Here is a 26,394-nt window from a genome sequence, read left to right on the forward strand (position 1 = left end):
GTTTTTACTCTGCAGGCGGTCACTGTTCTAGGTGTCAGAGAAAAGACAAAGTTCCAGTCTTCAAGGGGTCGATCGTCTTCAGGCTAGAAACCAGCAATCACCTTGTATTAACTTTGGTGGAAGTTGTCTTACGGACGCGTTAATATCAACGCATTCTCAACTTCTGATTTCCACCTCTGCTCCCTCTTCATCCCCTGAAACACTATTCCTACAACAACCCTTCCCTCTCAGTTGATGGCAACCCCGTCCTTTCAGCTGTTCCTTCATCCAAGGACTTGCAAGTGTCCCGGAGCCCCCTCTTACCCGGTGGCCCACGTCCAGTCTGTCAGGAAACACTGTGCCTCTTCTGCACCCACCCTAAATCCAGCCCCCATGGCCCTGCTGCTGGGTTACTGCAACGATCTCCTAGACGGGGTTCCCTGCCTCCTGACTGACCCCTCTCTCTCCCATGCTTGTGGTCCTTTTAAAATGTAAATTACATTGTGTCCCTGCTGCTCTCCGGCCCCCCAGCCCTGTGGCCATCCATACCACAGCAGTGCAAGCCAGACTCACCCCACTGACCACGAAGCCCTACGTGCTCCACCTTCCTCTCTCGGGCTCTCCCCTCACTCCCTCTGCTTCAGCTACAGTGGCCTTTCTGCCAGTTCTTTTTTTTTTTTATTATTTTTATTGGACTATAGCTGATGTACAATGTTGTGTTAGTGTCAGGTGCACAGAAAAGTGACTCATTTATACAGATACATAGATCCACTCTTTTTTAGGTTCTTTTCCCATATAGGTCATTACAGAGTATTGAGTAGAGTTCCCTGTGCTCTACAGCACGTTCTTACTAGTGATCTATTTTATATGTAGTAGTGTGTATATATCAATCCCAATCTCCCAGTTTATCCCTCCTGTCACTGCCTGGTAACCATAAGTTGTTTTCTACATCTGTGAATATATTTCTATTTTATAAATAAGTTCATTTGTACCCTTTTTATAGATTCCACATATAGGTGATATGATACGGTATTTGTCCTTCTCTTTCTGACTTACTTCACTTAGTATGATAATCTCTAGGTCCATCCATGTTGCTGCAAATGGCATTATTTCATTCTTTTTTATGGCTGAGTAATATTCTATTGTATATATGTACCACATCTTCTTTATCCAGTCATCTGTCAGTGGGCACTTAGGTGGTTTCCATGTCTTCGCTGTTGTAAATAGAGCTGCTATAGGCATTGGGGTGCACGTATCATTCTGCCATTTTTTAAGCACGGGAGACACGTTCTCACTTCAGAGCCTTTGCACTGGCTCTGTCCTCTTCTGGACTCTTCTGTCCTTAGCATCTGCAAGGCTAAGCCTCCTGCCGTCTGTAGCTCTTTGTTCAGTTTCCATCTCCTTAACGACCCCAGAAGAAGGTTCTCTATTTAAACTTGCAATCTCCCACCCATTAGGGTGTGTTCCATCCCCCTTCCCTGCTCCAGCTTTTTCGTATGTTTCCCTTTAATAGCTCCTAGTCTACTGTATTCATAATGAATGTATTCATTACCTTGTTAATTGTTTTCTCCATCTTGAAAGTAAGTGACCTGGGCAGGGAGTTTTTGTTGGTGTTTGTTTGTTCACTGGTTTCGTTTGCTCCCAGGCTCCTAGAATAAGGCCTGGCACAGAGCAGCTGTTTAGTAAAGACTTTCTGAATGAACAGATAGAGGAAAGCAAAAGTTCTGTGGTAGCACCCTTAAGAGGCCCCTAACCCCAGTTCTAGACGTAAGAAAAGGCTTCCTTCTTTGAGGAAATCATATGGAATTTAAAACCTGAAGGAGAGGTAGGTATTAGGAGAAAGAAGGGACAGTAACTTCCCATAGAGAAAATGAGAAATTAAAGTCTGGTGTGCAAGGAAAATGTAAATATTTCTGTAAGGCTGGAGGCTGAACAGGGGTGTTTGGGGGGAATTCTGAGAAATACTTATAAATATGCAGGCTGCAGATCTTGAGGGCCTTGTTGACCTACTAAGGAATGTTTAGTCTCATTCTGAGAGCAGCACGGACCCCCTAGAGGAGAGCCATCACCACGGTTGTGAAACAGGAAGTTAATGGGCTGCCTTGGCGACAAGAGAACTTGGTGGCAGGAGAGCTTTTAGGGCGATGCAGGAACAACGCAGACAACGGCTGTCAGTTGTCTGAATGGTGGTTGTGGTCTAAGGTGGGGGAAATAAATGAATTTGTTGCCCAGTTCTCTCCATTTCTTTAGAAATAATAATCGCAAAAATCACAACCATGCTTTTATAATGTATTAATATAAATTCAGCTGAGAGGTATTTGTGGATGGAAGACAAGACTCAGAAAAGCAGTCTCCTTCCTTCCTTCTGTCTTCTTGGTCTCTCGTCTCATGCCAGGATTTGCACAGAAGGCACAGAACAGAGATTTGCTGAAATGAAGAGGAATAAAGCGAAAACTAGGGCAACCCTTTGAAAATATCGTCACAGAGAAAGAAGAAAATAAGTAATTATCATTGCTATAGGATGGGGTTTAAATTCCTGCCCTTAGCATCTGCTGTGTTCTTTTACTCAGCCGTGGCAGAAAAGTCGTGTTATTTTACGGGATGAAATAGAAAATTCTGTAGTAATCAGACCTGAACCATCGCGGCGCCTGGGTTTAAATGGGACAATTAAAGGGAGCATTTTACCTTCCTCAAGAAGATGTTGACAAAGAGGCAGATGATAGAGATGATTTGCCACTATCTCCAAACTAATTTACACACATTTCTATTTTGAGGTGGATTTTCAGGGTTCTCGGGGTCTCAACAACCTGCAAGATGTAACCATCCATTCTACCTTGTCAAGTGGACAGTTTGAACCTAGTTTGACTTGTGTCTGCCGGGCCTGCCAGTGTCAAGGAATTCACCCCTAACACAGGACTGACATTGTGTGCCACTTAAATAATGGCTTTCCTGCAAGAATCCCATTTTACTCAGGAAAAGACTTAAAGCAGCAATTCGAACTTTCTTAATTGCTATCCTAAGAGACTTATTAGACCTGTCTGGAAATAGCATAATCTTTTTGAGTTTGGTAATTAGTGCTGTGCATTAAATAGTGCCCTGGTGGCTTCCTAGAATTAATTCTGCTTCTCGAATGTTTTAACTGACCAAACCCACTGCTGGCTGTAGTCCCCTACAACGAACATTAAAGTATTTTGACATGCAACAAAAAAGACGCTTGACAAGTTTAGTCCGTTATGTTTTGTGGTTTAAAAAGTGTGTTTATGGGCTTCCCTGGTGGCGCAGCGGTTGAGAGTCCGCCTGCCGATGCAGGGGACGCGGGTTCGTGCCCCGGTCCGGGAGGATCCCACATGCCGCGGAGCGGCTGCACCCGTGGGCCATGGCCACTGAGCCTGTGCGTCCGGAGCCTGTGCTCCGCGACCAGAGAGGCCACAGCAGTGAGAGGCCCGCGTACCAAAAGAAAAAAAAAAAGTGTGTTTATGACTGAAATAAACCCATACATTGAAAATTCGATATTGATAACATTACATATTTCATAAAAATTACTTGAAAAATAATTTATTAAGCTATTGCAATACATCTTACACCATGAAAAATAAAAATACGTTACCACTGCTTGAATTATAATGCAGGATATCTGGGTTCATCTCAGGTCCACATTTTTTGGTCTGCAAAGGGAATAAATGTCCACGATCTCTGAGATTTCTCCCAAATCTCTAATACCCTGATCATGTGATATGCAAATTTAGGCATGCAAAAGCATATGCTAACATTTCTAATTTTTGCCAAATTTATGACCCTCAAGAGGCTCCTCTGTCTCTTAAAGATTGTAGTGACTTTGAGCAGGTCACCTCCGCTGAAATCAAATCTTAAATTACCCTGGAAAATATTGGTTTCGTTGTTCATAGACTACAAAGAATAAGCCACCTTCACCTGTTAGAAGGTGCCTAAGAAGTGGGGAGCATCGGGGGGGAGGAACTCATGCAACGAACAAGTAAAATACCTGCCTCTAAGAAAAGCCTTTTCTCTTCTCAGGGTGAATCAAAACCAAGCACTGTGTTGACTCGAGTATCTCTTTTCTATCTTGATGAATCTGATTCGTTTTAGCTGAAAATTTGAATCCCTAAGTGAATCTAGAGTTTCGGAATGTAAAAGTCTTGGTCCTTAAGCAAGATTTTCAGCCAGGGTCAATAGCCAATCTGGCTAATTTAGGCAAAGATATGTTGTTTTTAATATATTCTTTTTACATTCAAGAGTCTTTCACCCCAGAGTATTAAAAATTATTTTTATTATTCATAGAGAATGATAAAAAAGGATGTTAATGGTGGTTTCCTGCCAGTGGAGCTGTCTTTTCCCCCTTGAAAATGTGATACAGCTTGTGTGCTTACTAAAGATGTTGAGTTTTGTTTTTGTTTTTGTTTTTTGGTACGCGGGTCCCTCACCGTTGCGGCCTCTCCCGCTGCGGAGCACAGGCTCCGGACGCGCAGGCTCAGCGGCCATGGCTCACGGGCCCAGCCGCTCCGCGGCATGTGGGATCTTCCCGGACCAGGGCACGAACCCGTGTCCCCTGCATCGGCAGGCGGACTCTCAACCACTGCGCCACCAGGGAAGCCCAGATGTTGAGTTTTTATTAGCTTTCTAATTAAGACTTTATTTTTGTAGAGCAGGTTTAGGTTCACAGCAAAACTGGGCAGAAAGTACAGACATTTCCCATATATCCTCTTCTCCTACACTCGCACAGCCTCCTCCAATATCAACTCCACTCACAGCGTGATTCATGTGTTAGAATTGATGAGCCTCCATCAACACGTCATAATTACCCAAGGTCTACAGTTTACCTTACTGTTCACTCTTGTTGTTATACATTTTACGGGTTTGAACAAATGGACAGTGACATGCTTTCATTAGTATAGTTTCAGACAGAGCATCTCCACTGCTCTAAAGGTGGCTTCACCTATTCGTCCTTCCCTCCCCCCAGCCCCTGGCAACCACTGTCTCCGTAGTTTTTACTGTCTCCATAGTTTTGCCTTTTCCAGAAGGTCATATAGTTGGAATTATATAGCCTGTAGCCTTTTCTGGTGGGCTCCTTTCACTTAGTCATCTGCGTTTAAAGTCCCTCGTTGTCTGCGAAGCTTGGTAGCTTGCTCTTTTGTAGCGATGATCTTATTGCATTGTCTGCATGTACCCCAGATTATCCACTCATTTATTGAAGAATATCCTGGTTGCTTCCAAGTTTTGGCAATTGGGAATGAAGCTGCTATGAGCACCCGTGTGGTGGTTTTTGAGTGGACATAGGCTTTCAGCTCCTTTGGGTAAACGCCAAGGAGTGTGATTGCTGATCCTATGGTAAGAGTCTGTTTAGTTTTGTAAGAAACAACCTGTCTGCCAAAGTAGCCATATACCATTTTGTGTTTCCACCGACAATGAGTGAGAGTTCCTGTTCCTCCAGTGATGTTTAGTCTTACTGAAGATTTTGCAGTTTTATGCAGTGAAGCTACAAAGATCACATGTCCAAAAGGCTTAGAGGAAATTAACGATGACCTTATCACAGACATGTCTTTTCCAGCGGTTAGACTTCAGTTGAATTTGAAATGAAGAGAAGTGAATAATTTTAAGTTTATAATGTATTTCATAATAATGTTTTTCTTTTCTATGGCTTTAGTTGATTCTAGGCCATTGCCAAGAAGTTTTAAAAAAAAGACTTTCTAAAATTTTCTTATAAGCTTAGTTATTTTTCCTAGAGCTCATCATTTTTGACTATGTTGATAATTTTGTAATGGAGAAACTGAGAATTGTTATATTGTGTAAGATTCTCTAGGGAGATATCATTCTATTGATAATAATTTTAACTAAATAATTGATGCTATTTTAAAAATGATTATGGAAAAGTTATCAGTCTATAAAACTTACAGCCCAAAGTATGTTACACAAATGCTAGTTTTATGGAAAGTAATTGATGTTAAGGAAAAATTTTAAATGGTAATTAGTTTGGGCAGTGCTGACCAAACAAAGTTAAACTGGAATTGTTACTGCAGTATTTCTCAGGGCCTTTAATATGCCAACATGAGAACCATCTTCTGAACTTATTGGATCCGAGACTCTTGTAGATCAGGATGGCAGTTTTCAAAATGTTGTAAAAATAAGCTAGTTTTGAACAAGTTAGATCGTAATAAAAGGAAAAAAGAAGACAAACATGCTGGTTAATAACTTGCATTTTTAGCATATTTTTCAACTCATCCGGCTTCTCGTTTCCTGTAACTTTATGCATTTGATGTGGAATTTGCCAAATAAGGGGACCAACAGTTCCAGTGTGCCTGGGACTCCAGACTTTCTGATCCAGAACTGGGACAGACCCAGGCAAACCAGGAAGGTCAGTCACCCTCATTACTTCAAATGCCTTCACCTTTGTCACATATTTTTGTGACCCTGAGAAAAACATAACTTGTAACTTGCAGTCTTCACCTATAAAATTGGAATAAAAATATTTGTTGCATCGAGGTTTTTGTTTCTTTTTTTTTAAAGGACTTACTAGGAAGCTATCCAACTCAGCTTTGGCTCGTAGTGAACTAGGTCAACCTGAATTCTTCCTTTCTCCCTCACCTTCCTTTCCAACACTACTACGACATAGAGCAGACATTGTTCTCCTTATTTTATTGATAAGAAACTTTGGACACTGATGCTATAGTTAACTTGCTCAAGGCAACAGAGCTGTAAATGGCAAAATCAGGACTTGAGGCAGCCCTGATAGAAATCAGAAGGTGCTGTATTCCGTGCTTTCTAAACTATACTCAGTTCAATTTCAAGTGTCAACGAATGTTTGGAAAGTGGCCATTCATAGGAAATTTTGTAACGCTTTGATAATGCAAAAGCCTAGTACTTGCTTTTTTTTTTTTTTTTGGCGGTACGCGGGCCTCTCACTGTTGTGGCCTCTCCCGTTGCGGAGCACAGGCTCCGGACGCGCAGGCCCAGCGGCCATGGCTCACGGGCCCAGCCGCTCCGCGGCATGTGGGATCTTCCCAGACTGGGGCACGAACCTGTGTCCCCTGCATCAGCAGGCGGACTCTCAACCACTGCGCCACCAGGGAAGCCCTAGTACTTCCTTTTTGAATGGCATTTCTTTTTCTGTCTTCACACCGTGCAGGTAACATATGTTTCGGAACAGGTGCTATCATTATGAAGGTCCATAAAATTTTATATTATAGCCCATTTATCCTCTTTGAATATTCATTAAATTTGAAATGTATATAGAACTCCTTTTCATCTCCTCTTTTTTTTTTTTTTTTGGCTGTAAGACTACCCTTTCAGGTATCAGTAATTATAGTAACACATTATTGAATAATATCTGATCACTATTGGACCTAACAAACATGTTTAAAATGCATATTTTATTTTTGAAAAATAAGTCTCAATAAAGATACATTTGAAATGGAATAAAAAGCACATTTGGAAAACGGACCATAAAAACGTTTTCCCAGATTTCTTCTTCAAGTGTGGATAGGATTGATGGTGATATAGCATCACAGAACATAATGGTCCCCAGTGAGATATAAATTTCCAACTCAGCTGAGGGATTTCACAGAACATCAGGGCAGAGATGATGCATTTGTTTTCGAAGAAGGAGATCTTACATCACCATCACGTTCCCTTCAAATGAATTTACATCTAGTTTAGTGAATGGTAGAATAAAACTGAAATATTTAACTGTCCAATCAAAAACGTGATATATTTGTTGAGAAAAATAAATGAGGCACATATGCAGAACATAAAGAAGAAGGAGGTACGGATACAGGATCTGTTGATTTTCTCTCAGCCCCGAATTGTGTCTGTGATTGTGACTTTTAATTTACAGTGATAATAGGCTTGAGACTTGATTAGATTTGAACATTTGAAAAAGGTTGGAGGGATTTTTCTTCTTAGTGAGCTCGTGCCCTGAGTCATAATGATAACACGCTGCGTGGACTTAAATACTTTTAATTCATTCAGCCTCATCTTATTTTTTAATGTAGTTCACCAACATTTATAGACCTCTGAAACATTTAGCAGATGGCTTTATAGATTTCTCATAGTAATGTGAGCAGGGTAACTGAAGGAAGAGTCTGCCTTTTAACTATGATCATTACTCTCAAATACAAACTGCAGTACAGGTTTCTGTTTAGCAGTGGATGGATTGCTGTATAAGAAAACAAACTAATTGTTTTTTTTTCCTCTAGGAGAATAGAGACAGTCATATAAGTGAGGCAGGAAAAAGCTGATGTGATATCTCCATTTCTCCAAGAAGTCTTTTCCTAAGTAGATATGACTTAAAACAATGCTTTTGATATAATACAGGTTTTTTTTAAAGGTACATGGTTATTGTAGAATGCTTGGAAAAGAAATATCATGTATGTTTCCTCCCTGTTATTCTAACCATTTTGTTTATTTTTCTTTCCTTTTTTTGTTGAAGGGATATAACCATTGTTTATTATTCTCACTTTTTGTTGAAAAAACTTTAGTTGTAATACTGTTTTTCACTTATTTTATAGCTAACATTATTTGTATTGTTACAAATTGTTATTAGTAGAATTTTTTAATGGCTACATAATACTTCCACAAGGCAGAAAGCATAGTGTATTTTTTTTAAGAGTTTTTTTTTGATGTGGACCATTTTTAAAGTCCTTACTGAATTTGTTACAATATCGCTTTTGTTTAATGGTTTGGTATTTTGGCTGCAAATCATGTGGGATATTAGCTCCTCAACCAGGGATCGAACCCACACCCCCTGCACTGGAAGGAGAAGTCTTAACCACTGGACTGCCAGGGAAGTCCCAGAAAGCATGGTTTTTAAACGTTCCTTTACTCTCAGAAATCTAGGTTCCTTCTAATTTTTGCATATTACAAATGATACTGAAATGAATAGCTTGTGTGAAAATTCTCTGTATTTGAGAATATTTTCTCAGGATAAGTTCCCAGTAATTGAAAATTACATTTTCAATCCAAGAATATAAGTTGCCTAAATGGATATGTAACAGTATATTTTGCTAATATCTTGCATGTACAGTTTGAAGGAAGAGGTTGCAGATTTTGGAAAAAATAGTGATGGGTTTTATTTAGATCCATCTAGTAGAGGTATTTCCAGGAAACTTAACTGCAGTCATCCAGGAGATATTCTAGATTTGTCAAGAAGGACTCACGAATAGGCCTGCAGTGACGTTGCTTAAGAAAATTTAGCAGTAAATGTGAATATCTTATCACGGTTAACAGCATCAATCACAGTTCTGCAGGCTCAAATCATTTTCTTTTTCTTCTTTCTTCTTACCAAATTTCCCATCAAATTTGATTCATTCATGGGATAAAATGAAACTGATTCAACTAAACTATTTCATGCGAAGATTAAGTGATAACTTCACATTACCATTTTTAGCATTAAAAACTCAGAACAATTTCTGCATGTGAGGAGAGGATAATTCATACCACATAAATTACTTTCTCATTTGCTTTATTGTACCATCTTTCATATTAAAAATAAACAACACAGGCGTCTATCCACCACTGGACCAATTTATAACACTCTAATGATATTTTGCAATTATCTGTTTATGTATCTTTTCACTGAACTGGGAGGCAATGTGAGTCCCATAAAGATAGAATCAGTATCAAGATCTCTGGCCTTGCTTCCTCCCTTCCTTCCTCCAGCTGTGCCCTGGGCTCTGAGAATTCAGTGGTGACATAAGTTTTCTGCTTCCCTAGAGTAACTGTTCTATTGGGGAGGAGAGATGAAGTAGACAAAGAATGCATGAAGAAGATACTCAGATGCTGGTAGAGACTATGAAGGGGATGAACAAGGTCCCATGCAGGAGAGTGACTGGGTGGGCTGGGCAGGAAGGACGCTGCTGAGGAAGTCATGTTTGAGTGAATGGATGCGATTTAAAGCCATGGACTGAATGAGATCACTTCAAGAGAGCAAGGAGGGTGATGTGAAATGGAAAATTTAGAAAATCTGTCTTAACAAACGTTCTTGTGAAGGAAACAGAAAAAGATGGTGGAAATTGGAAGGAGATATGGACCTAAAAAGCAGTTATTATATCTATCGATATCTATCTGTCTAATCTGTCTATTATCTGTCCTCGTCATCCACCTATCTATCAAGTCTACCTACCTACCTATTGTTTTCTTCTTTTACTTGTGGTAGGAGATACTGGAGCAGTAGAATTGCTGATAGAGATGATCCAATAGAGAAAAAAGGCTGATGCAGGATATTGAGAGTATAAGTGCAGAACAAAATGTCCTCAGGGGCATGAGGGGCGGAGTCAGTGTGAGGCTGGAGTGGCTGTCCTGAAGAAGGGGAGTGGCCACCTCAAGCGATGCCAGCTCAGGACGGAGACGGAGGGAAGGTGGAGCTTGGTAGTTTTCGGTGGAAAGGTCAGCCGGTTCTGTCTGTTGGCTTCTATTTTCTTGGCGACTGGGAAGGCAGGGGAGTCAGCAGGAGAGAAAGAGAAGTGTATAGAAGAGAAGATAGAAAGAAGGTATAGAATAGTCACTTTTGAGAGTGGAAGAACCAAGTTACTGAAGAAAGAGGAGGATTATTTGGAAATGTTGAGGTCCTGTTTCGGATGTGTGGTCAAAAATTCTAGTGTCACAAAATCAGTGTGATATGGCATTTCCCCCCCAGCTTCACTGTACTTCTGTTACCTAAAGACTGAAAAATACTGAGTAACAGAAATTTCCTCAGCAGTAATTAAAGCTCTTATGTTACAATGGGATTTATCATTATTGACAGCAGCATCAAACGTAGATCAATGACAGTATATACACATGCCATAATAATACTTATCCAGCCCCTGACCATGCCTAGTACACATGTATTGATAGTAGTTTTTTTCTGCTTCGCCCCAGGCTCCTAAAATAATCCTGCTGCCCCCCTGGGATCTGAATACCATAAGCTTGTAACCAGGACTATCATAGATTATTGAAGCCTGAGGGGACCTAGAAATCATGAAGTTTGGTGGTTCTTCTAATTGAGTATCATAATCACCTAGGAGAGTTTAAAAACAAACACTCAAAAGATCACTGCAGATCTATATGAACATCACTAGGGTGGAATTAGAGATTAAGGATCCCCCAAATGATCAGTATTCTTTCCCTATTGCCAGGTGAATCTCTCATCAGACAGTAGAGAAATATTGATTTGTTAATTTCATAATTTCCCATATCACCAGGTCAGGCCATAAAGTGATGCTCTAATGAGAAACTAGTTAGAAAAACAAAAACAAAAGTGAAAACATCAACACAATTATTATGAAAAGTCTCACCTGAAGTAGATGAGATGTTAATATCATTGAAAATGTTTAGAATCAAAGGGACAGTTCATAGTTCCAATATTCCATAGTACTCCTCTTACATTCTTAGGTTTCTAGAGAGAGAAATTGTGCCTATATTCTTGGACCCTGATACGGCATGTATGGTGGGCAACTGGAATCTTGATTGCCAGTGTACAGTGAGCCTCTGAATTTTCTCCCATTCTTATGAAATGTGTGTGGTACTTTTCAGTATACTTCTGCTCTGACCTATGACGCCGTTCAAGTGATGACCGAAGCTTTTCGAAACCTACGGAAGCAGAGAATTGAAATCTCCCGAAGGGGGAATGCAGGAGACTGTTTGGCAAACCCAGCTGTGCCCTGGGGACAAGGGGTAGAAATAGAAAGGGCCCTCAAACAGGTCAGTCACTGAAAATGATTGTAATGTGACTTAACGATGGCCACTATTTTTTTTTCCTGCTGAATTAGTCATTCTTGTTTTATCCCTTCTGTTTTATAAAGAGGGAGTATTATTTCCTAACTACACAAAGGTAGGTTGAAGAGCAGAAACCTAGTAAGGGTCATTTTCTTGACTTGCATCCCAGGAGAGTCATCTGGTCAACCACTCTGTATCTGGTGGAAGTGAATTTATAATTGTGCTCCTTTCCCATTTCCTCATTAGGTGCAGGTTGAAGGTCTCTCAGGAAATATCAAGTTTGACCAGAATGGAAAAAGAATAAATTATACAATTAACATCATGGAGCTCAAAACGAATGGGCCACGGAAGGTAAATCATTAGTGAATTGAAGGCATTCTCTCTGTGTGAGGAGGTGAGTTAGTGAACCCATCACCTCATCTTCCAGAATCCTGGAGACATATATTCACATAGCTGGATTCAACAACTTCCAGAAACATATATATTAAAATATGTTTTCTAAATAAACTCTATTTCTGGTAAGTAATCCTGAAATGTAATTTTAAGATATAATAAATAAATCTGTTATACTTTTTTTTTAGACAGAGGTAGAAAAAGAGTTTAATGAGAAGAAAAAGAACTGTTCCTGAAAGATTATGGTTCGGGAGACCAAACATAGCTGGTGCAAATGTGAATGTAACTGTTCAAGTCAACATTTTTTTTCTTCTGTTATGGCTGAAATGCCACTGTTTGGATTTTATTTATGTTTCTATATGATCACTCCCACACAAATTACCCTTGGAGAGTATGAAAAGTGAACACGAAGAGAAAAGCCGTTTCTAAGAATTGTTTTTGTTTGTTTATTTTTATAGTCTCTTTCTATTGCTATTAGATTCACGTGCATAAAAGGTACATCTCTGTTTAGAACAAGCCTAGTTAGTGTAGGTGTAATTTCAGATTCAAACATGGGTTTGAAAATAACTCAGTGCTTTGCCAGTAGGAAGGTCCTATGTCCAGGTGCCCACCTTCTGTACCCTTTTGCAGATCGGGTACTGGAGCGAAGTCGACAAAATGGTTGTTACTCTCACCGAACTCCCTTCTGGAAACGATACTTCTGGGCTTGAGAATAAGACTGTGGTCGTCACTACAATTTTGGTAATTAGCTACCTATGCCTCTGTTTTACGTTCTTTTTCTTAAGAAAAGTATCTGTCAACGAGAATCGCTGCTTATATTTAGGAGAATAACTGATACAGTGATGCTTCTGAATGTTTTAGTCATTCGCTGCATGCTCATTCTGTCAGAAGGACTCACAAACACGAGCAACGGCACTCAGAATACGTCTTATCCTCTTCAGGACTGAACTTCGGCTCCACAGATAATTGGTAACCTGGTGCTCACGTGGGTGAACACCTAGGGCAAGCCTGGAAGAGCCTTCCTTGTATTCCTCCCATGTTTGACCTTTCCACTCCCACACAATTCTGGGTCCGTTCTGTCCTTAGATTTGTTCCATGGTTTAATGATGTTGTCAACTTCTCTATATTCGTATGGAAAGGTGAACTCCTGAAAGACAAGGGTGATCTCCCTTCCTTTTAACCCCGAGTCTCAACACAGTAGTTGGCACATAGCTAGTGCTAAGTGGATGTATATTGGCTGGATGAGACAAAATGGAACTGGATCCTGAACGTCGAGGCTTTGGATAGATGGACGGCAGATGTCGATTATGACAAGAAACTGTTGGGGAAATGAAATGGAGGAAATAACGTGATTTTGCAGCAAAACAGTCTGATCTCGTTTTACTAAGTTGTGACGTAGTGAATTTGTGAGATTCATTATGGTAACAATATTGAGAAGAAAACATAGGTTAATAAGGGATTTGGATAAGAACATTGGTTGGCACTTGGAAAAGTCTTAATAAATGTAAGCTAGATGTTTGAGGATTTTTGCCTCAATCATGCCACTGAGAGGAGGTATCTCACTGAACCCCAAATATCCTCAGTGCCACTTTCCAGTGGAGAAAATTGGGGGGCTGGTGTTGAGTCATGTTTTCATGCTTCCTTTTTATGGTGTTCACAGGGGGGATGCTACTCCCTAGCTATCCGTGTAGCGTAATTCTAGGATATTCTATCTCAAAGAGCAAGTGAGCTCTCAAGTCTGAGAGGGTAGATTCCATACATCACTATGGCAACGACTCTTTGAGTCTGGGCATCACTGATCGTGGACCTGATTTCCACAAGAACCTTATCCTCGAACTCGTAGTGGCACAGGGTTTTGGGTGAAGGCTGGTTCTTTGGAGTCAGGGGAGCCCTAACTTAGAATAAGAGAGTGGTGGATCCAGAGTTGACTAAAACAGATGTTAAACCACATTATTCCTCTCTAAATACTAGGATTACAAGCACTACAAGGGGACATACTAACAGTTTGTGCTTTGAGTCTCTTGTTTACTTTGGTATGGCCAGGTGCCAGCCATGTGCATGAAATATAATGAAAGATAGATGAGGACCTTTGATCAGAAGCATTATGCTTAATTTTTTCCCAGTCGTATTTTCCACTATCTGTATTTTACAACATCTCTGGCTTACAGGTAATAATTAAACCAGAAGATTTGAGTGGATGCGAGTAGATCGGGAACACAGTTGTTTTGATCAACTAGAGCCCTGTCTTTCCATATAGGAATCTCCATATGTTATGATGAAGAAAAATCATGAAATGCTTGAAGGCAATGAGCGCTACGAGGGCTACTGTGTTGACTTGGCTGCAGAAATAGCCAAGCATTGTGGGTTCAAGTACAAGTTGACCATTGTTGGGGATGGCAAGTATGGGGCCAGGGATGCAGACACGAAAATTTGGAATGGGATGGTTGGAGAACTTGTATATGGGGTAAGTACTGCGCTTCTCAAAGGTAAAGTCATTACGTTTGAACTCTTGTTGAGAGAATGCTTGCCTTCCATGCAAAGTACCAATGTCTGAGATTGTGGGTTTCCCACATTGCTCTAGGAATGCTGTGTTATTTCCTTGTGCACATTTAAAGATGAAGGATGAAGTTAGAAGCAAATATGCAGATGGAGACAGGCATCTCACCTGTCTTGAAGCCTATGGGCCATATGCATTGTTCAGAGATTGCCACGGCATAGAGGCAGATGTACTTATCGTAATCAAGCCAGAAGGGTGTACTCTGTATTTATAAACAGGAGGGATATTTGGGGAACTAATTGCTTTTCTTCTGTTAAGTATGTACTGGGATTCCACCAGGGAAATGATTATTCCCAGTTTCCTGATGTCCTTCCCTTCCCTTTGATCAAATAACGTAACCACGATTCCTCTCTGACCGTGACTCCTGGTTCTATTATTTTCCTTTGTTTCCCTTACAGAAAGCTGATATTGCAATTGCTCCATTAACCATCACCCTTGTGAGAGAGGAGGTGATCGATTTCTCAAAGCCCTTTATGAGCCTCGGGATATCAATCATGATCAAGAAGCCTCAGAAGTCCAAACCAGGAGTGTTTTCATTTCTTGATCCTTTAGCCTATGAGATCTGGATGTGCATTGTTTTTGCCTACATAGGGGTCAGTGTAGTTTTATTCCTGGTCAGCAGATTTAGCCCCTACGAGTGGCACACTGAGGAGTTTGAAGATGGAAGAGAAACACAAAGTAGTGAATCAACTAATGAATTTGGGATTTTTAATAGTCTCTGGTTTTCCTTGGGTGCCTTTATGCAGCAAGGATGCGATATTTCGCCAAGGTTGGTTACTCACCTGCTTCAACTTTGTGCATTTTAGGTCTCGAGTGGACATTCATGGTGTTTATGAATTCACTGTAAAGAAGTTAGCAGCCGCCGACTACCTGTCCTAGCAGCGTAAGACTCGTGAGGACAGACTCTTACCGTCGGCGTAAGCCTGTGAAATATTTGAGCAATGTTCTTTGAACGTTGATCCTATATTTCCCTGGTGAGATTATACACACCATGGAGAGGCTATAAAATGCATAAGGTTCCCATCATTCCATGCCTTCTTGGAGGGGTACCGTGTTTTTGCTGCATATTCTCATTTTACAGTCATCTGTGTTTTGCTCCACAGACCTGTATATGGGAAAATGGGCAACATTACTTACTAACTACAAAAGCGACAAAACTCCATTTGCACGCATTTCATCTCTCTCTCTCTTTTTTCTTCCCCCCCATTATTAGCTCATGGAAATGACATGAGAGAGATATTTATAAAATTTGTGTTTTTTTTAAAGGTTAGGTTGCTGGGTTAAAAAGAATGTATGATAATATATTTTCCAAGTATCTAGAAATATATAGGTGGGTAATAATGACGGCTGATTGTTACAAATGCTTGTGCCATGTTGAATAGCAATACACATAGAGGATGGAATAAATTCAAACATCCCTGTTCTCATTATAATATTTTAATTCCTGCCCTAGAATGCCTAAATATAATGAATGTATCCCAAAACACACATTGCCTTTATTCATGTCACGTACATGACTAAGAATGATAGCCATGTCTGGTTCTTCAGAGGAAAAAATCATACTTTTCCTAATGAGATTGCTTTCACATTTAAAGCCTATATGATTATCGATCTACCGGCACATTTTAATTTGGGCTCAATTACCCTCCTTTGAGTCTATGGGTATCTTAGTAACTGAGGCAATGGCTTCTTAAATACTATTTCATTATTGTTAGTTTTTGAGCACTTTGGGGATAAGAAGTGATTAATTTCAAAAACCTATATGTGAAGCTCAAAATTTTGTATCTTCCGCGATCTTTTCTGTATACTACACCCATCAAGATAAAGGGAATGTATCATGTATGCAGAAATTATCAACGACCTACTTCTCAGATAGCAGGGCACATTCTTACGAATTTTACGGATCTGAACAATCGTAATTCCATCAAATTCCCTGTGGCTTCTGTATGGAACTGCACTAAATTAGAACTATATCAATGGTACTTGCATTGCATATATAGAGAGATATATAATTTTAATGTATAGCATATAATAATAATTATTACATACTATATATATATATATAATTATGACCTCTGACAAAACATATAAGATTCATAGTTTCATCTCTATAGTTGATCTGATTGAACTTAAAGGCATAAAGAGAAGTTTCTAATGATGAAGGAGGAAAATACTAACCAGATTGGAATCTCAGAGAACACTGTGGCTCATAATAATAATGAAGTGATTCATCTTTGGTAAGAAGACTCTTGAAGTATGATGTTGCCATAGTCCTGAGATATCAGGCAGTTATCCTAAGGTTCCACAAACTATGCTCTGCCTTTTGAATCAGCAGGAGAAGCATGTGAAGGTTCCTTAGGACACAGGACATATCGACCTGGGTTCCCATCGATGGACCCAGGTTTGTTTGCCCCGCTCCTCATGCACCAGGGCTCTGAAGGTTTTGGCCTCCAGTGCTCGTCTAGGAGCAGAAAACATATTGACATATAGGAGCTGGGGCACAAGGGACATTTAACAATCTGTGTTTTACCAGGGTCCACCATGACATAGTGACATTCTAATTTTCAACAAGCCTGCTTCCTAAGATATTATCTTTTTTCTTCATTTGTGATTTCATTCATGAGTCATGACTCACTAAACTTCCACATGTAACCATTTTTATTTCCTGGTAAGATGTATCAATTTTAGATAGCATATTTTTCCTTGTTAGCATTTTTTTGGCCACAGAATATATATGAATAGATATATACATATATATATAAGCAAAATTCACTTCATTAAAATTTTCAAGCATATGTATCTTTCACTTTATGGTATACGTGCATTTACCAAGAACTTACTACCTAATATTGGGAAATTCAAGGAGTTTTTTAAATGAACCAAACTATCGTTTTTTAGAATGCAATGATGGTAACTCTAGATTAGGAAAGAATAGAGCAGCTTAGTACCTAAAAAATCTTAATAATAATGTATGAAATCCACAGATCACTTTAGAGATGCTCTTTATATATTTTAAACGATATTTACCAACTTTTTCCAAGTAAAATATGGTATGGAACTCTATTATTTATATGAGTAGAACACATTTAAATTTTAATATAGAATGGTTTATTGAACTGAATTGGTCATTGCCTGAAATTAAGTTTAGAATACGTTAACTGTAGTTTTGTGGAGACTAGGACCAAAGAATTATGAGAGCAAAATGCTGTAAAGTTGACTCTTATTCTCCGGTTTTCTTCTTCTTTTTTCTTCCCCCCCAATATCCTTAAAGGATTAAAATGATTAAAAATTTTCATTCTTAAAATAATTATTTAATAGAAATTTAAAAGAAATGGCAGAATATGTGCATTTATTTGCTCCGTTAGTGCAGATACTGAGAGATGAAAGTTTTATTTTTAATTAGAAAAACATTTTTGTCTGTCACCATGAAACATAATATTGAATTTGCTCCTCTGCATAAAATTTCTCAGGAACTCCAGAATCATAATTGATCCTTTGGAAACACTTACAAGTAAATAATAAATTGCTCAAGAATTTTCTGTTTTGAATAATGCACAAGTCAAATAAATTTGGGGGGTTATCTCACACACTGTAAATAAACTGGCATATTTAATTAAATTTTCAACTAGAACAGAATAAATAAATGAATTATAAAAATGATTCTCAAATATATTGCAAATAAATCTGAAATGTATAGTATCAAAAACAATTACCATGCAATCGTTTTGTTTTAAGGGCTGTGCGTAGTCAGATACTGAATCTATCCTCTTCAGTACAGGTTACATGTCATATAATTATACCTTCCATTGTGATGGAATAAATAGTGAACATTTTGAGAGTGGCTGTGTCTACATAGGGTTTTTCCAAAATCAAAATGTATTTAATATCCTTTTCAGAATATAAGTGAGACTTGTTTAACTTTTTTCCATTCTATCATATTTGTTTCATTCTTTGCAACTCTTAGAGACTGGTAAAGGCTCTTAATTATATTATTATTATTTTTTCATTGCTTGTGTGCTCTCTCTCGTTTTCTCTTTTATTTTAGCTGCAGATGTTTTTATCTAAAAAATCTTTACTTTTAGCTTCACCCCTTTTCTTGACTGCTTGAGTAGTTTATTCTACAAATACGATCTAATAATTTGATGTAGTGTCTATGTTTCATCAAAAATATTTCTTTATATTTAGTTTAGTTTAGGAGGTTTCGTTTAGGTCATAAATTGGCACATTTTCATCATTTAAATTTTTAGAAGTGTTACCTCTTCACTGTAGAAGGTTTAATTTTTAGGCATAACAGAGTTATTAACAAAAAAGAAAAAGTTATTATACTGGTGTGGTAATACTACTCAAATACCATTATATGTAGAACCCCACCAAATCTTACCAAATAATACCCTATGTATCTCTTTCTGTATCTACATGTCTACATTTATCTGCCTAGGGTTTATCTACCAGTAAATTACTGGGAATCAATTAAGCTTTTGAAAAGTATTTTAGGAATTTATGGTCACAGAAATATTGTTATTATATTTCAACTAGGAATTTATATCTTGGCAAACTTTTACATGTCTAATTTGTTCTCCTTGAGTTTTCTTTTTTTTTTTTTTAAGCAGGAGGCACAAAGGAACAGGGTCATAGCTGTCCATGCCCTGAAGCATCAGAGTTTTATTCATTAAGAATAATATTTTGTGTCATACTTTGTTTGTAGTATCACTATTTTCCATTTTAATCTTGTACTGTATCTAAAACCTATGCTTCTGCACACAAAAAAATACCTAATGAGATTTTGGACCTTTTTTGAGGGTTTTGAACTTCATTGGCTGGATTAAAAGGAGGGTTTCTTCAGTGTTTAAAGCCATATCTGTGGTACATACTCTTTTATATTGATATTTGATTTTGCTTGTCAACATTGTTCTGAGTTCTGCTGTTGATCTTAGATTCTATTGTTCGATTACTTATGTCATGAGTGGATAAAGTAGTATGAGCATTGGATAGATTATTTGCACATTTCTTGAAATTGATTGTTACGATATTTCATACCATAAACTCTTTGGCCATGATAACTATGAAAGAATCTCAGGAATCTGAAGTTCTGCCTCTGGCTGTCTCATCAAATCTAGCAAATCTGTACTCCTTGCCCAGAAGGTTTAATCATTTCAAGTATCATCAACTCGCAGGTATATTGAAAAGTATAAAGTGAAATATTTCCCTGTAAATCGATATTTGCATAATACTGCTAACTTGTTTTCTTACGAGGTCATTCATTTCGCTTTACAAATCCATTTCGTACTTGTTATCAGATCCCTGTCCGGGCGCATTGTTGGAGGAGTTTGGTGGTTCTTTACCCTGATCATAATCTCCTCCTACACGGCTAACTTAGCTGCCTTCCTGACCGTGGAGAGGATGGTATCTCCCATTGAAAGTGCGGAGGATCTCTCTAAGCAAACAGAAATTGCTTATGGAACGTTAGACTCTGGCTCCACTAAGGAATTTTTCAGGGTAAGAGATTCTGCTTCCTAACTTCCGATTTTGTTCTTGTAATTAAACTTTGTGCCCCCTTGCCCCTCCTCCCATGGTCTACACGAAAGTGCTGTGTGCAGGTAACTTCCTTCCCTGTCTCTAATTCTATTTCTGTTTTTTTTTAATTTTTATTTTATATTGGACTGTAGCTGATGTACAATGTTGTGTTACTTTCAGGTGTACAGCAAAGTGATTCAGTTATACATACACATATAATTTATTCTTTTGCAAATTCTTTTCCCATTTAGCTTATTACAGAATATTGAGTAGAGTTCCCTGTGCTATACAGTAGGTCTTTGTTGGTTGTCTATCTTATATATAGTAGAGAGTAGAGTGTATGTTAATCCCAACCTCCTAATTTATCCCACCTGCCCTTTCCCCTTTGGTAACCATAAGTTTGTTTTCTATGTCTGTTTTTAACCTTGACTCTACCCCGCTCCCTCCCCTACCGCTATACTTAGCACTCTCTCTATCCTTTTGTTTGATTCCTGACTCCTTCGGAGAAAAACACTTTGTTGCAAAGAAATCTAGTTTTTAAAAAAAATTGATTGTCTTTTCGGAACAAAATTGAAGCAAAGTATAGTTAAATTTAGGTGATTATTTTTAAAAGAAAAGGATGTTGTACTTCGTTTTATGTTAAAGCATGACTTCCATCTATCTTACATAATTTACAGTTGAAAACTCACTTTCCAATCCGTTATGTTAATTCTAAGTCAGGAAACAGATTGTGTTCATATGTGGAAATTCCAAACTTTCTGTTAAACCCTCCAAGAAAAGGCTAACAAAGGCCTTCAACTTCGTGACTTTTAAAATGGGAATCAACATGTCTATTAAATGTATTTTAGTTTTAAAAGATCTGTGGCCTCATTATGGTCTCTGTTTATGGGCACCAGTCCAGAGGCTGATGTTGGTATAACTTTCTTTCATTATACTATTACCTCTCTATAAGAACTCATTCTATTAAAACGCTTAAATATAGCAGATAAACTTTGGTATTGACATTAAGCCAAACACGGAGCATATGATGATCTCTGATAGTCCATCTTTGGGTGTGCCTAACTTTGAGTGAGATCCAGGCCAGTTTACTTCTGCATTAGGATTTAGGACTTTCAACTTCCAGCTGAAGTAGTAGACTGTAATTTGAAGACTGTCTCCTTCTGCATTGCCACTGGTCTCTTTTCCAAATAACATCAGTTGTGCTCCAGATATCACGGGAGAAAAAGTGGTGTTGTCGGACGGCTGACAACAGAAAATAACTTGGCTGTACGTGGGGTGGGCAGGACCTTGACTCTTCCACTAGGTACCGCGACATAAGCTGAGAGCGTGGTCCATCTGTCAGCGGGTACTTTGACTTTGATGCTGCGTATGAATGTTGTAATGCAGATTTGTTACTAATGACAATTTACTGCTACTTCTGAAAATAGTTGCAATACTCTTAATATAACACAGTGCTCTAGCCTGATCATAACAGTGGACCTATTAAAATAGATTAGAATATCGCATGATTCTCAATTAGAAGTGTAGTTTGAAACATTTTTAAATTGTGTCCCGATAGGTCTTGCTTCTATTTTACTGGTATATTTTATTGGTATTCCGCGCTCTTGAAGTAAATGAGCCCTGAGAATGAGGCAGAGGCTTGTCAGATCATATGGTTTACTTAGTGCTCCTTATATTGACGGAAATAACCTTAATTGTTTCCAGACACTGTCTGTTGAGAGTTACTCTCGTTAGCTTGTTTGGACAACAAGAGGACCAACTGTTCTCAGCAACTGCACTTTCAGGATCTCAGAGCTTTTCAGTGTACCTGAACTCGATCATAGAAACACGCGCCTTAATCAGCGGGATGCCAAGATTTCATGATTAGAATATGCAAATTCCCCAGGAGACAGGGTGAGAAGGCTGTGTGACTTGGGCAAAGGATCTGCTACTCTTGTGTTTCAGCTCAGTAACCCCATGGAGACCATGGTCCCCATGCGCAGTGCACACACACACACGTGCACGTGTGCACACACGCTGACGTATCTGTGGGGTGCCACTCGCCTATATAGGATTGTGGTGCTTTCCTTCCCTAGAATAATAGAGAAGTGATGTGAGTGTTTAGGCAACCTGATAACCTTTATGAGTATAGTTTCCCAAAGCAGTTTCTTATGCGTCATCTCTGAATCTCACAGTATTTCTGTCTGACAGTTGGGGCGATCACTTTTGTTTGCATGTTGTGCGTTATTAAATTTAAGCTCGGATACATGTGAGGACTTGACCAAATTCTAGCAGATAACAAGTGTGCTGAGGACGTTTACTCCTAAAGAGTGCTTTCCGTACACTGTTTTTCCTTCCTTCCTCCGGATTTACTTTGCTGCTCTCCTGCTGTGTTTCGGTCACCTCCGTGTCGGCGTATGTCATGTTAGAGGATTATAATGGTGGAAATCCAGACGGGGCCTCACAGTTCCTCTCAATATACCTTCAAAAGGAATTGTTGATGCATGACCTTGGCTAGGTCTCAGTGCTATAGCATAGCAGTCAGCTACTCCTTATCTAGAGAAGGAAGGTGTGGGCTCAAAAGTACTTAAAAGCCACACTGTTCATTCTGTTTGTACCAGTGAAGGGAGGCTAATGGAAGAGCACACATCGCCAAAGTGAATAGGAGCATGCCTGTTAATCCCACCATTAAAACATGGCATGGCTGTGATTTGGGAAAGTATGTACAAAAGGTATGTTTCTTTAAAAGTTGGATTAAATAAAAAGGTGCTGCTAAATTGAGTAGTTTTGAATAGTTTTTCTAACTGTATTAATGTTGGATAATTGGGTACCACGGTGACAATAGTGAGGGCAATCTTAATTGTGCTTCTGACTCTCAGAGATGTTTTCAGAGATACTCTGGCTTGCAGCAGTAGCCATCGCATCTCATACCTTTCCCCACAGAGTTTATTGCTTTAGTATATGGAAATTGAGTAACAAATTCCTTTTTGTAAAAAAAAGAATTTCTCTTATAGAGCGTTATTCTAAACGTATTGGATGAGCTGAAGCTAATTCATAGACACTATAAAGGCAAAATATCATTGATTTTCATTGATTTTCATTTTTCCCCTTAAAACCTAGGTTATATTCTACAATCTGTCTATTAGCAGTAGTCTGGTTGAATTTCTAAGCTTACGGTGGAAAGAGGTGCAAAGGAAATGCTCCTTGCTTCTGTTCCTAAAATTAACATTCACCACACACTTGGGTCGTCCTCTCTCTCAACTGTCCTCTAACCTCAGGGGCGTTTGGGGCTCCTGGAAGGTGGGTGCAGGACAGGGTGAGTGATGGGAGATTGACCATCGTGGTGCCTGATCCCCCAGGAGTGGGGATGCAGAGGGAGTGGGCTGGCCCCAGACTGAGGACAGGTACTGTGCTTTTTGTTCTCTGGCTGTCTCTTATATTTAATACTTACTCTAATGCCCAAGACAGCTCATTACACGTGGAAGACACAGCTTTTACCAGTGGCTAATACTTAACGTTCTAACAGTTATCTTATGTTTCCTAATATGGCTTCATTTGGCTTTACTGATAGTTTTTTGTTTCTTATGCTGTTTATGAAGAGGGGTTTTATCATTTATATTATTATAAACTCTCTACTATCACAGTGTCTATCAGAAAGTCAACTTTCTGATTTTATCACAGCAGGAGCTTTGGATTTAGCCATTGGAGAAACTGATTTGAGAAGATGGTCACTGTCTGAATTTTAAAGATGTATAACTAACTAAAAGATGGAAAAATAACTTGTTTAAGACCATTTAGAGATTAAAGGGCCAGTTTTAAAACAGAATTCGGAGTTCTGAGAGCCTAGTCTTTTGTCTCAGTATTAACTAATGATACATTAATGATAATTAACTAAAGATACATCTTTGAAGGGATGAAAGCATCTTATATCAAATTATAAGAAGAATATTTCATCTCATTTATAGGAATCTGTTTTGTCATCATTAGGATGATAATTACTCAATTTAAATCTAAAGATTTTTTAAATCAGATTTCAGGTACATAATTTAATAATTATGGGTTATATTAATTTTTTTTTTTTTTTTAGCGATACGCGGGCCTCTCACTGTTGTGGCCTCTCCCGTTGCGGAGCACAGGCTCCGGACGCGCAGGCTCAGCGGCCATGGCTCACGGGCCCAGCCGCTCCGCGGCATGTGGGATCCTCCCGGACCGGGGCATGAACCCGCGTCCCCTGCATCGGCAGGCGGACTCTCAACCACTGCGCCACCAGGGAAGCCCTATATTAATTTTTTTTTAGGGAAGTCAGCGTGTGTGCATTAGTTTTAGAATTCCAATTTAAGCTGTAAATTTTCTAATTTAAAAATCTGTATGTTCTTTAAGTGATCATCGGTAAAACAAATATGAATGGAATATTTACTTCGTTGTGCTAGAGAGAGGAAATAGGGGACAATCTTGTAACCAACAAGAGGTGTGAGGAAATAGACCCTGCATCTTCCTCTTCCAGAGTTTTCTGCTCTCGGAACCCGTGTACATCCTCATATAGAGTGAAAGGTAAAGTCTGACTCACTTTGGAGCTGCTGTTCTTGCCTAATTATAGCGCCACTGTAACACACCTATAATTAAGAAAGAATTAGGCTATCAATTATACACCACTAATTTTAGACGTTCACATTTTGATAATTTCTTCTCTCGATAAAAGAGGACAGATCTTGAATTAGATGAGCAGAAGATGATTTTGTAAGAACTATGTGCATTATTTTCCTACAGAAACTTAGATGTGGGGAATAGAAAATGGCTTTATAAATAAACCTACCATTGGCCTGTCAATCCATGAAACAGAAGTATTAACTTGCGAAAAGGAAGTACTTCATGCCTATCCTAAATCCCCACACTGCAATCTGTTTATCTTACTCTGTGTGTCTCTGAGTAAGTGGTCTCCTTTAATTATGCTGGCGTTGGAAGGAAGAGATTCTAAAATATGGTCAAAATAAAGGTATTCCCCTTCTCATTAAGTGAAGTTAATAGTGCCGTTCTCAGAAGATTGATTTAGTCAGATAAGAATCCATATTGTTGTTATCCAGCATTGTAGACTTTTCACAGAGTTTCCAGAGAGTATAAATGATAGATAAATACATAGTATTAATGCAGGTGTGCCTTACCTGACTGAAAAGACTGGTTTGAAATTTTCCTTTACCATATAATAACCACAAATACAAGAGAATTACAACAATTTATCCTTTTAAAGGCAGCAACCTTTTTTTTCAATTCCTTCTCTAGCATAAGATACACTTATTTACGTTACTATATAAAATATTGATTGCAATATATTTGTAAATAAAAATGTTTTAGCCATTATAGCAGCTTCTGTATAGAGCTGCATTAAGTGCTATTTCATTATAGTTACATTTTGTTCCACTTATTGCTTGTGTTTAGCAATAATGCAAGCATGATTTCCTTACTGGTATTTTATAGAACAGATTTCACTAATTTGTGGTGGTTCTCCATACTTATTTATTTCTGGTATAGCTAAAGATCTTTCTGCCATAGTTTCCTATATATCACCTATTTCTGTGTGGGTAGAAATATGTATATATACCTAGCTTTGTATATATAAATGTACAAATACATACACATATTTCTTAACTTTATATACATGAATACATATGCATACATATATTATATCTTTCAAATATTATGGAGATGAAGTGTGTATAGTTGACTATATGTATGTTACTAATATCAAAATAGACCCTTTACAGATCTTTCAGTCATGCTTAACTCTTTAAATAGTTTCTAAAGCACTCAGTACTAAATCAATGCTGGATGTGAATAAATTAGGAACAAACAGCACTACAAGGATATGTTCTAAGTCACTCTGGTGTGGTTAGTCATATTATTACAGATTTTTCTTCCTTAGTTTTTTGGGGAGCTTGATTAGTCATGAAAGTCTGCACAGCTGACAGTTCTGCATGTCCAAGACTTCTCTAGATAATCCAGGACAAGTTCAAATCATTTGCTCCCTGCTTGGCAGTTTTCTTTCTCTGGCATTTTAAATGTTCTCACCATTCCACACAGCATCTGAGGACAGTCTTGATTTTTTTTTTTTTTTTTTTAGTGATCATATTTTTAATGCAGTATGACGTATAAAGTGCACAGATCTTAAGTGACAGCTCAATGAATTTTTACATATATATGCACCCGTATAACCATCACTTAGATCAAGATGAGGCTCCCAGTTCATAGTATTCTACTTTTGTCTGTTCTTG

General features: G+C 38.5%; 1 protein-coding gene across 1 annotated transcript in view; it reads left to right on the forward strand.

The window, feature by feature from the left end:
* GRIA2 (glutamate ionotropic receptor AMPA type subunit 2) overlaps positions 1 to 26,394 on the forward strand; it is a 158,490-nt gene that overhangs the window by 106,308 nt on the left and 25,788 nt on the right. Inside the window, exons 7-12 of the mRNA XM_060147078.1 lie at positions 11,503 to 11,670; positions 11,932 to 12,036; positions 12,709 to 12,819; positions 14,336 to 14,542; positions 15,034 to 15,404; positions 19,933 to 20,131. Of these exons, the coding sequence (XP_060003061.1) occupies positions 11,503 to 11,670; positions 11,932 to 12,036; positions 12,709 to 12,819; positions 14,336 to 14,542; positions 15,034 to 15,404; positions 19,933 to 20,131 (1,161 nt within the window). The remainder of the gene's footprint in view (positions 1 to 11,502; positions 11,671 to 11,931; positions 12,037 to 12,708; positions 12,820 to 14,335; positions 14,543 to 15,033; positions 15,405 to 19,932; positions 20,132 to 26,394) is intronic.

Source organism: Lagenorhynchus albirostris, chromosome 4, assembly GCF_949774975.1.
Source record: "Lagenorhynchus albirostris chromosome 4, mLagAlb1.1, whole genome shotgun sequence".
In the NCBI taxonomy this organism is placed as follows: domain Eukaryota; kingdom Metazoa; phylum Chordata; class Mammalia; order Artiodactyla; family Delphinidae; genus Lagenorhynchus; species Lagenorhynchus albirostris.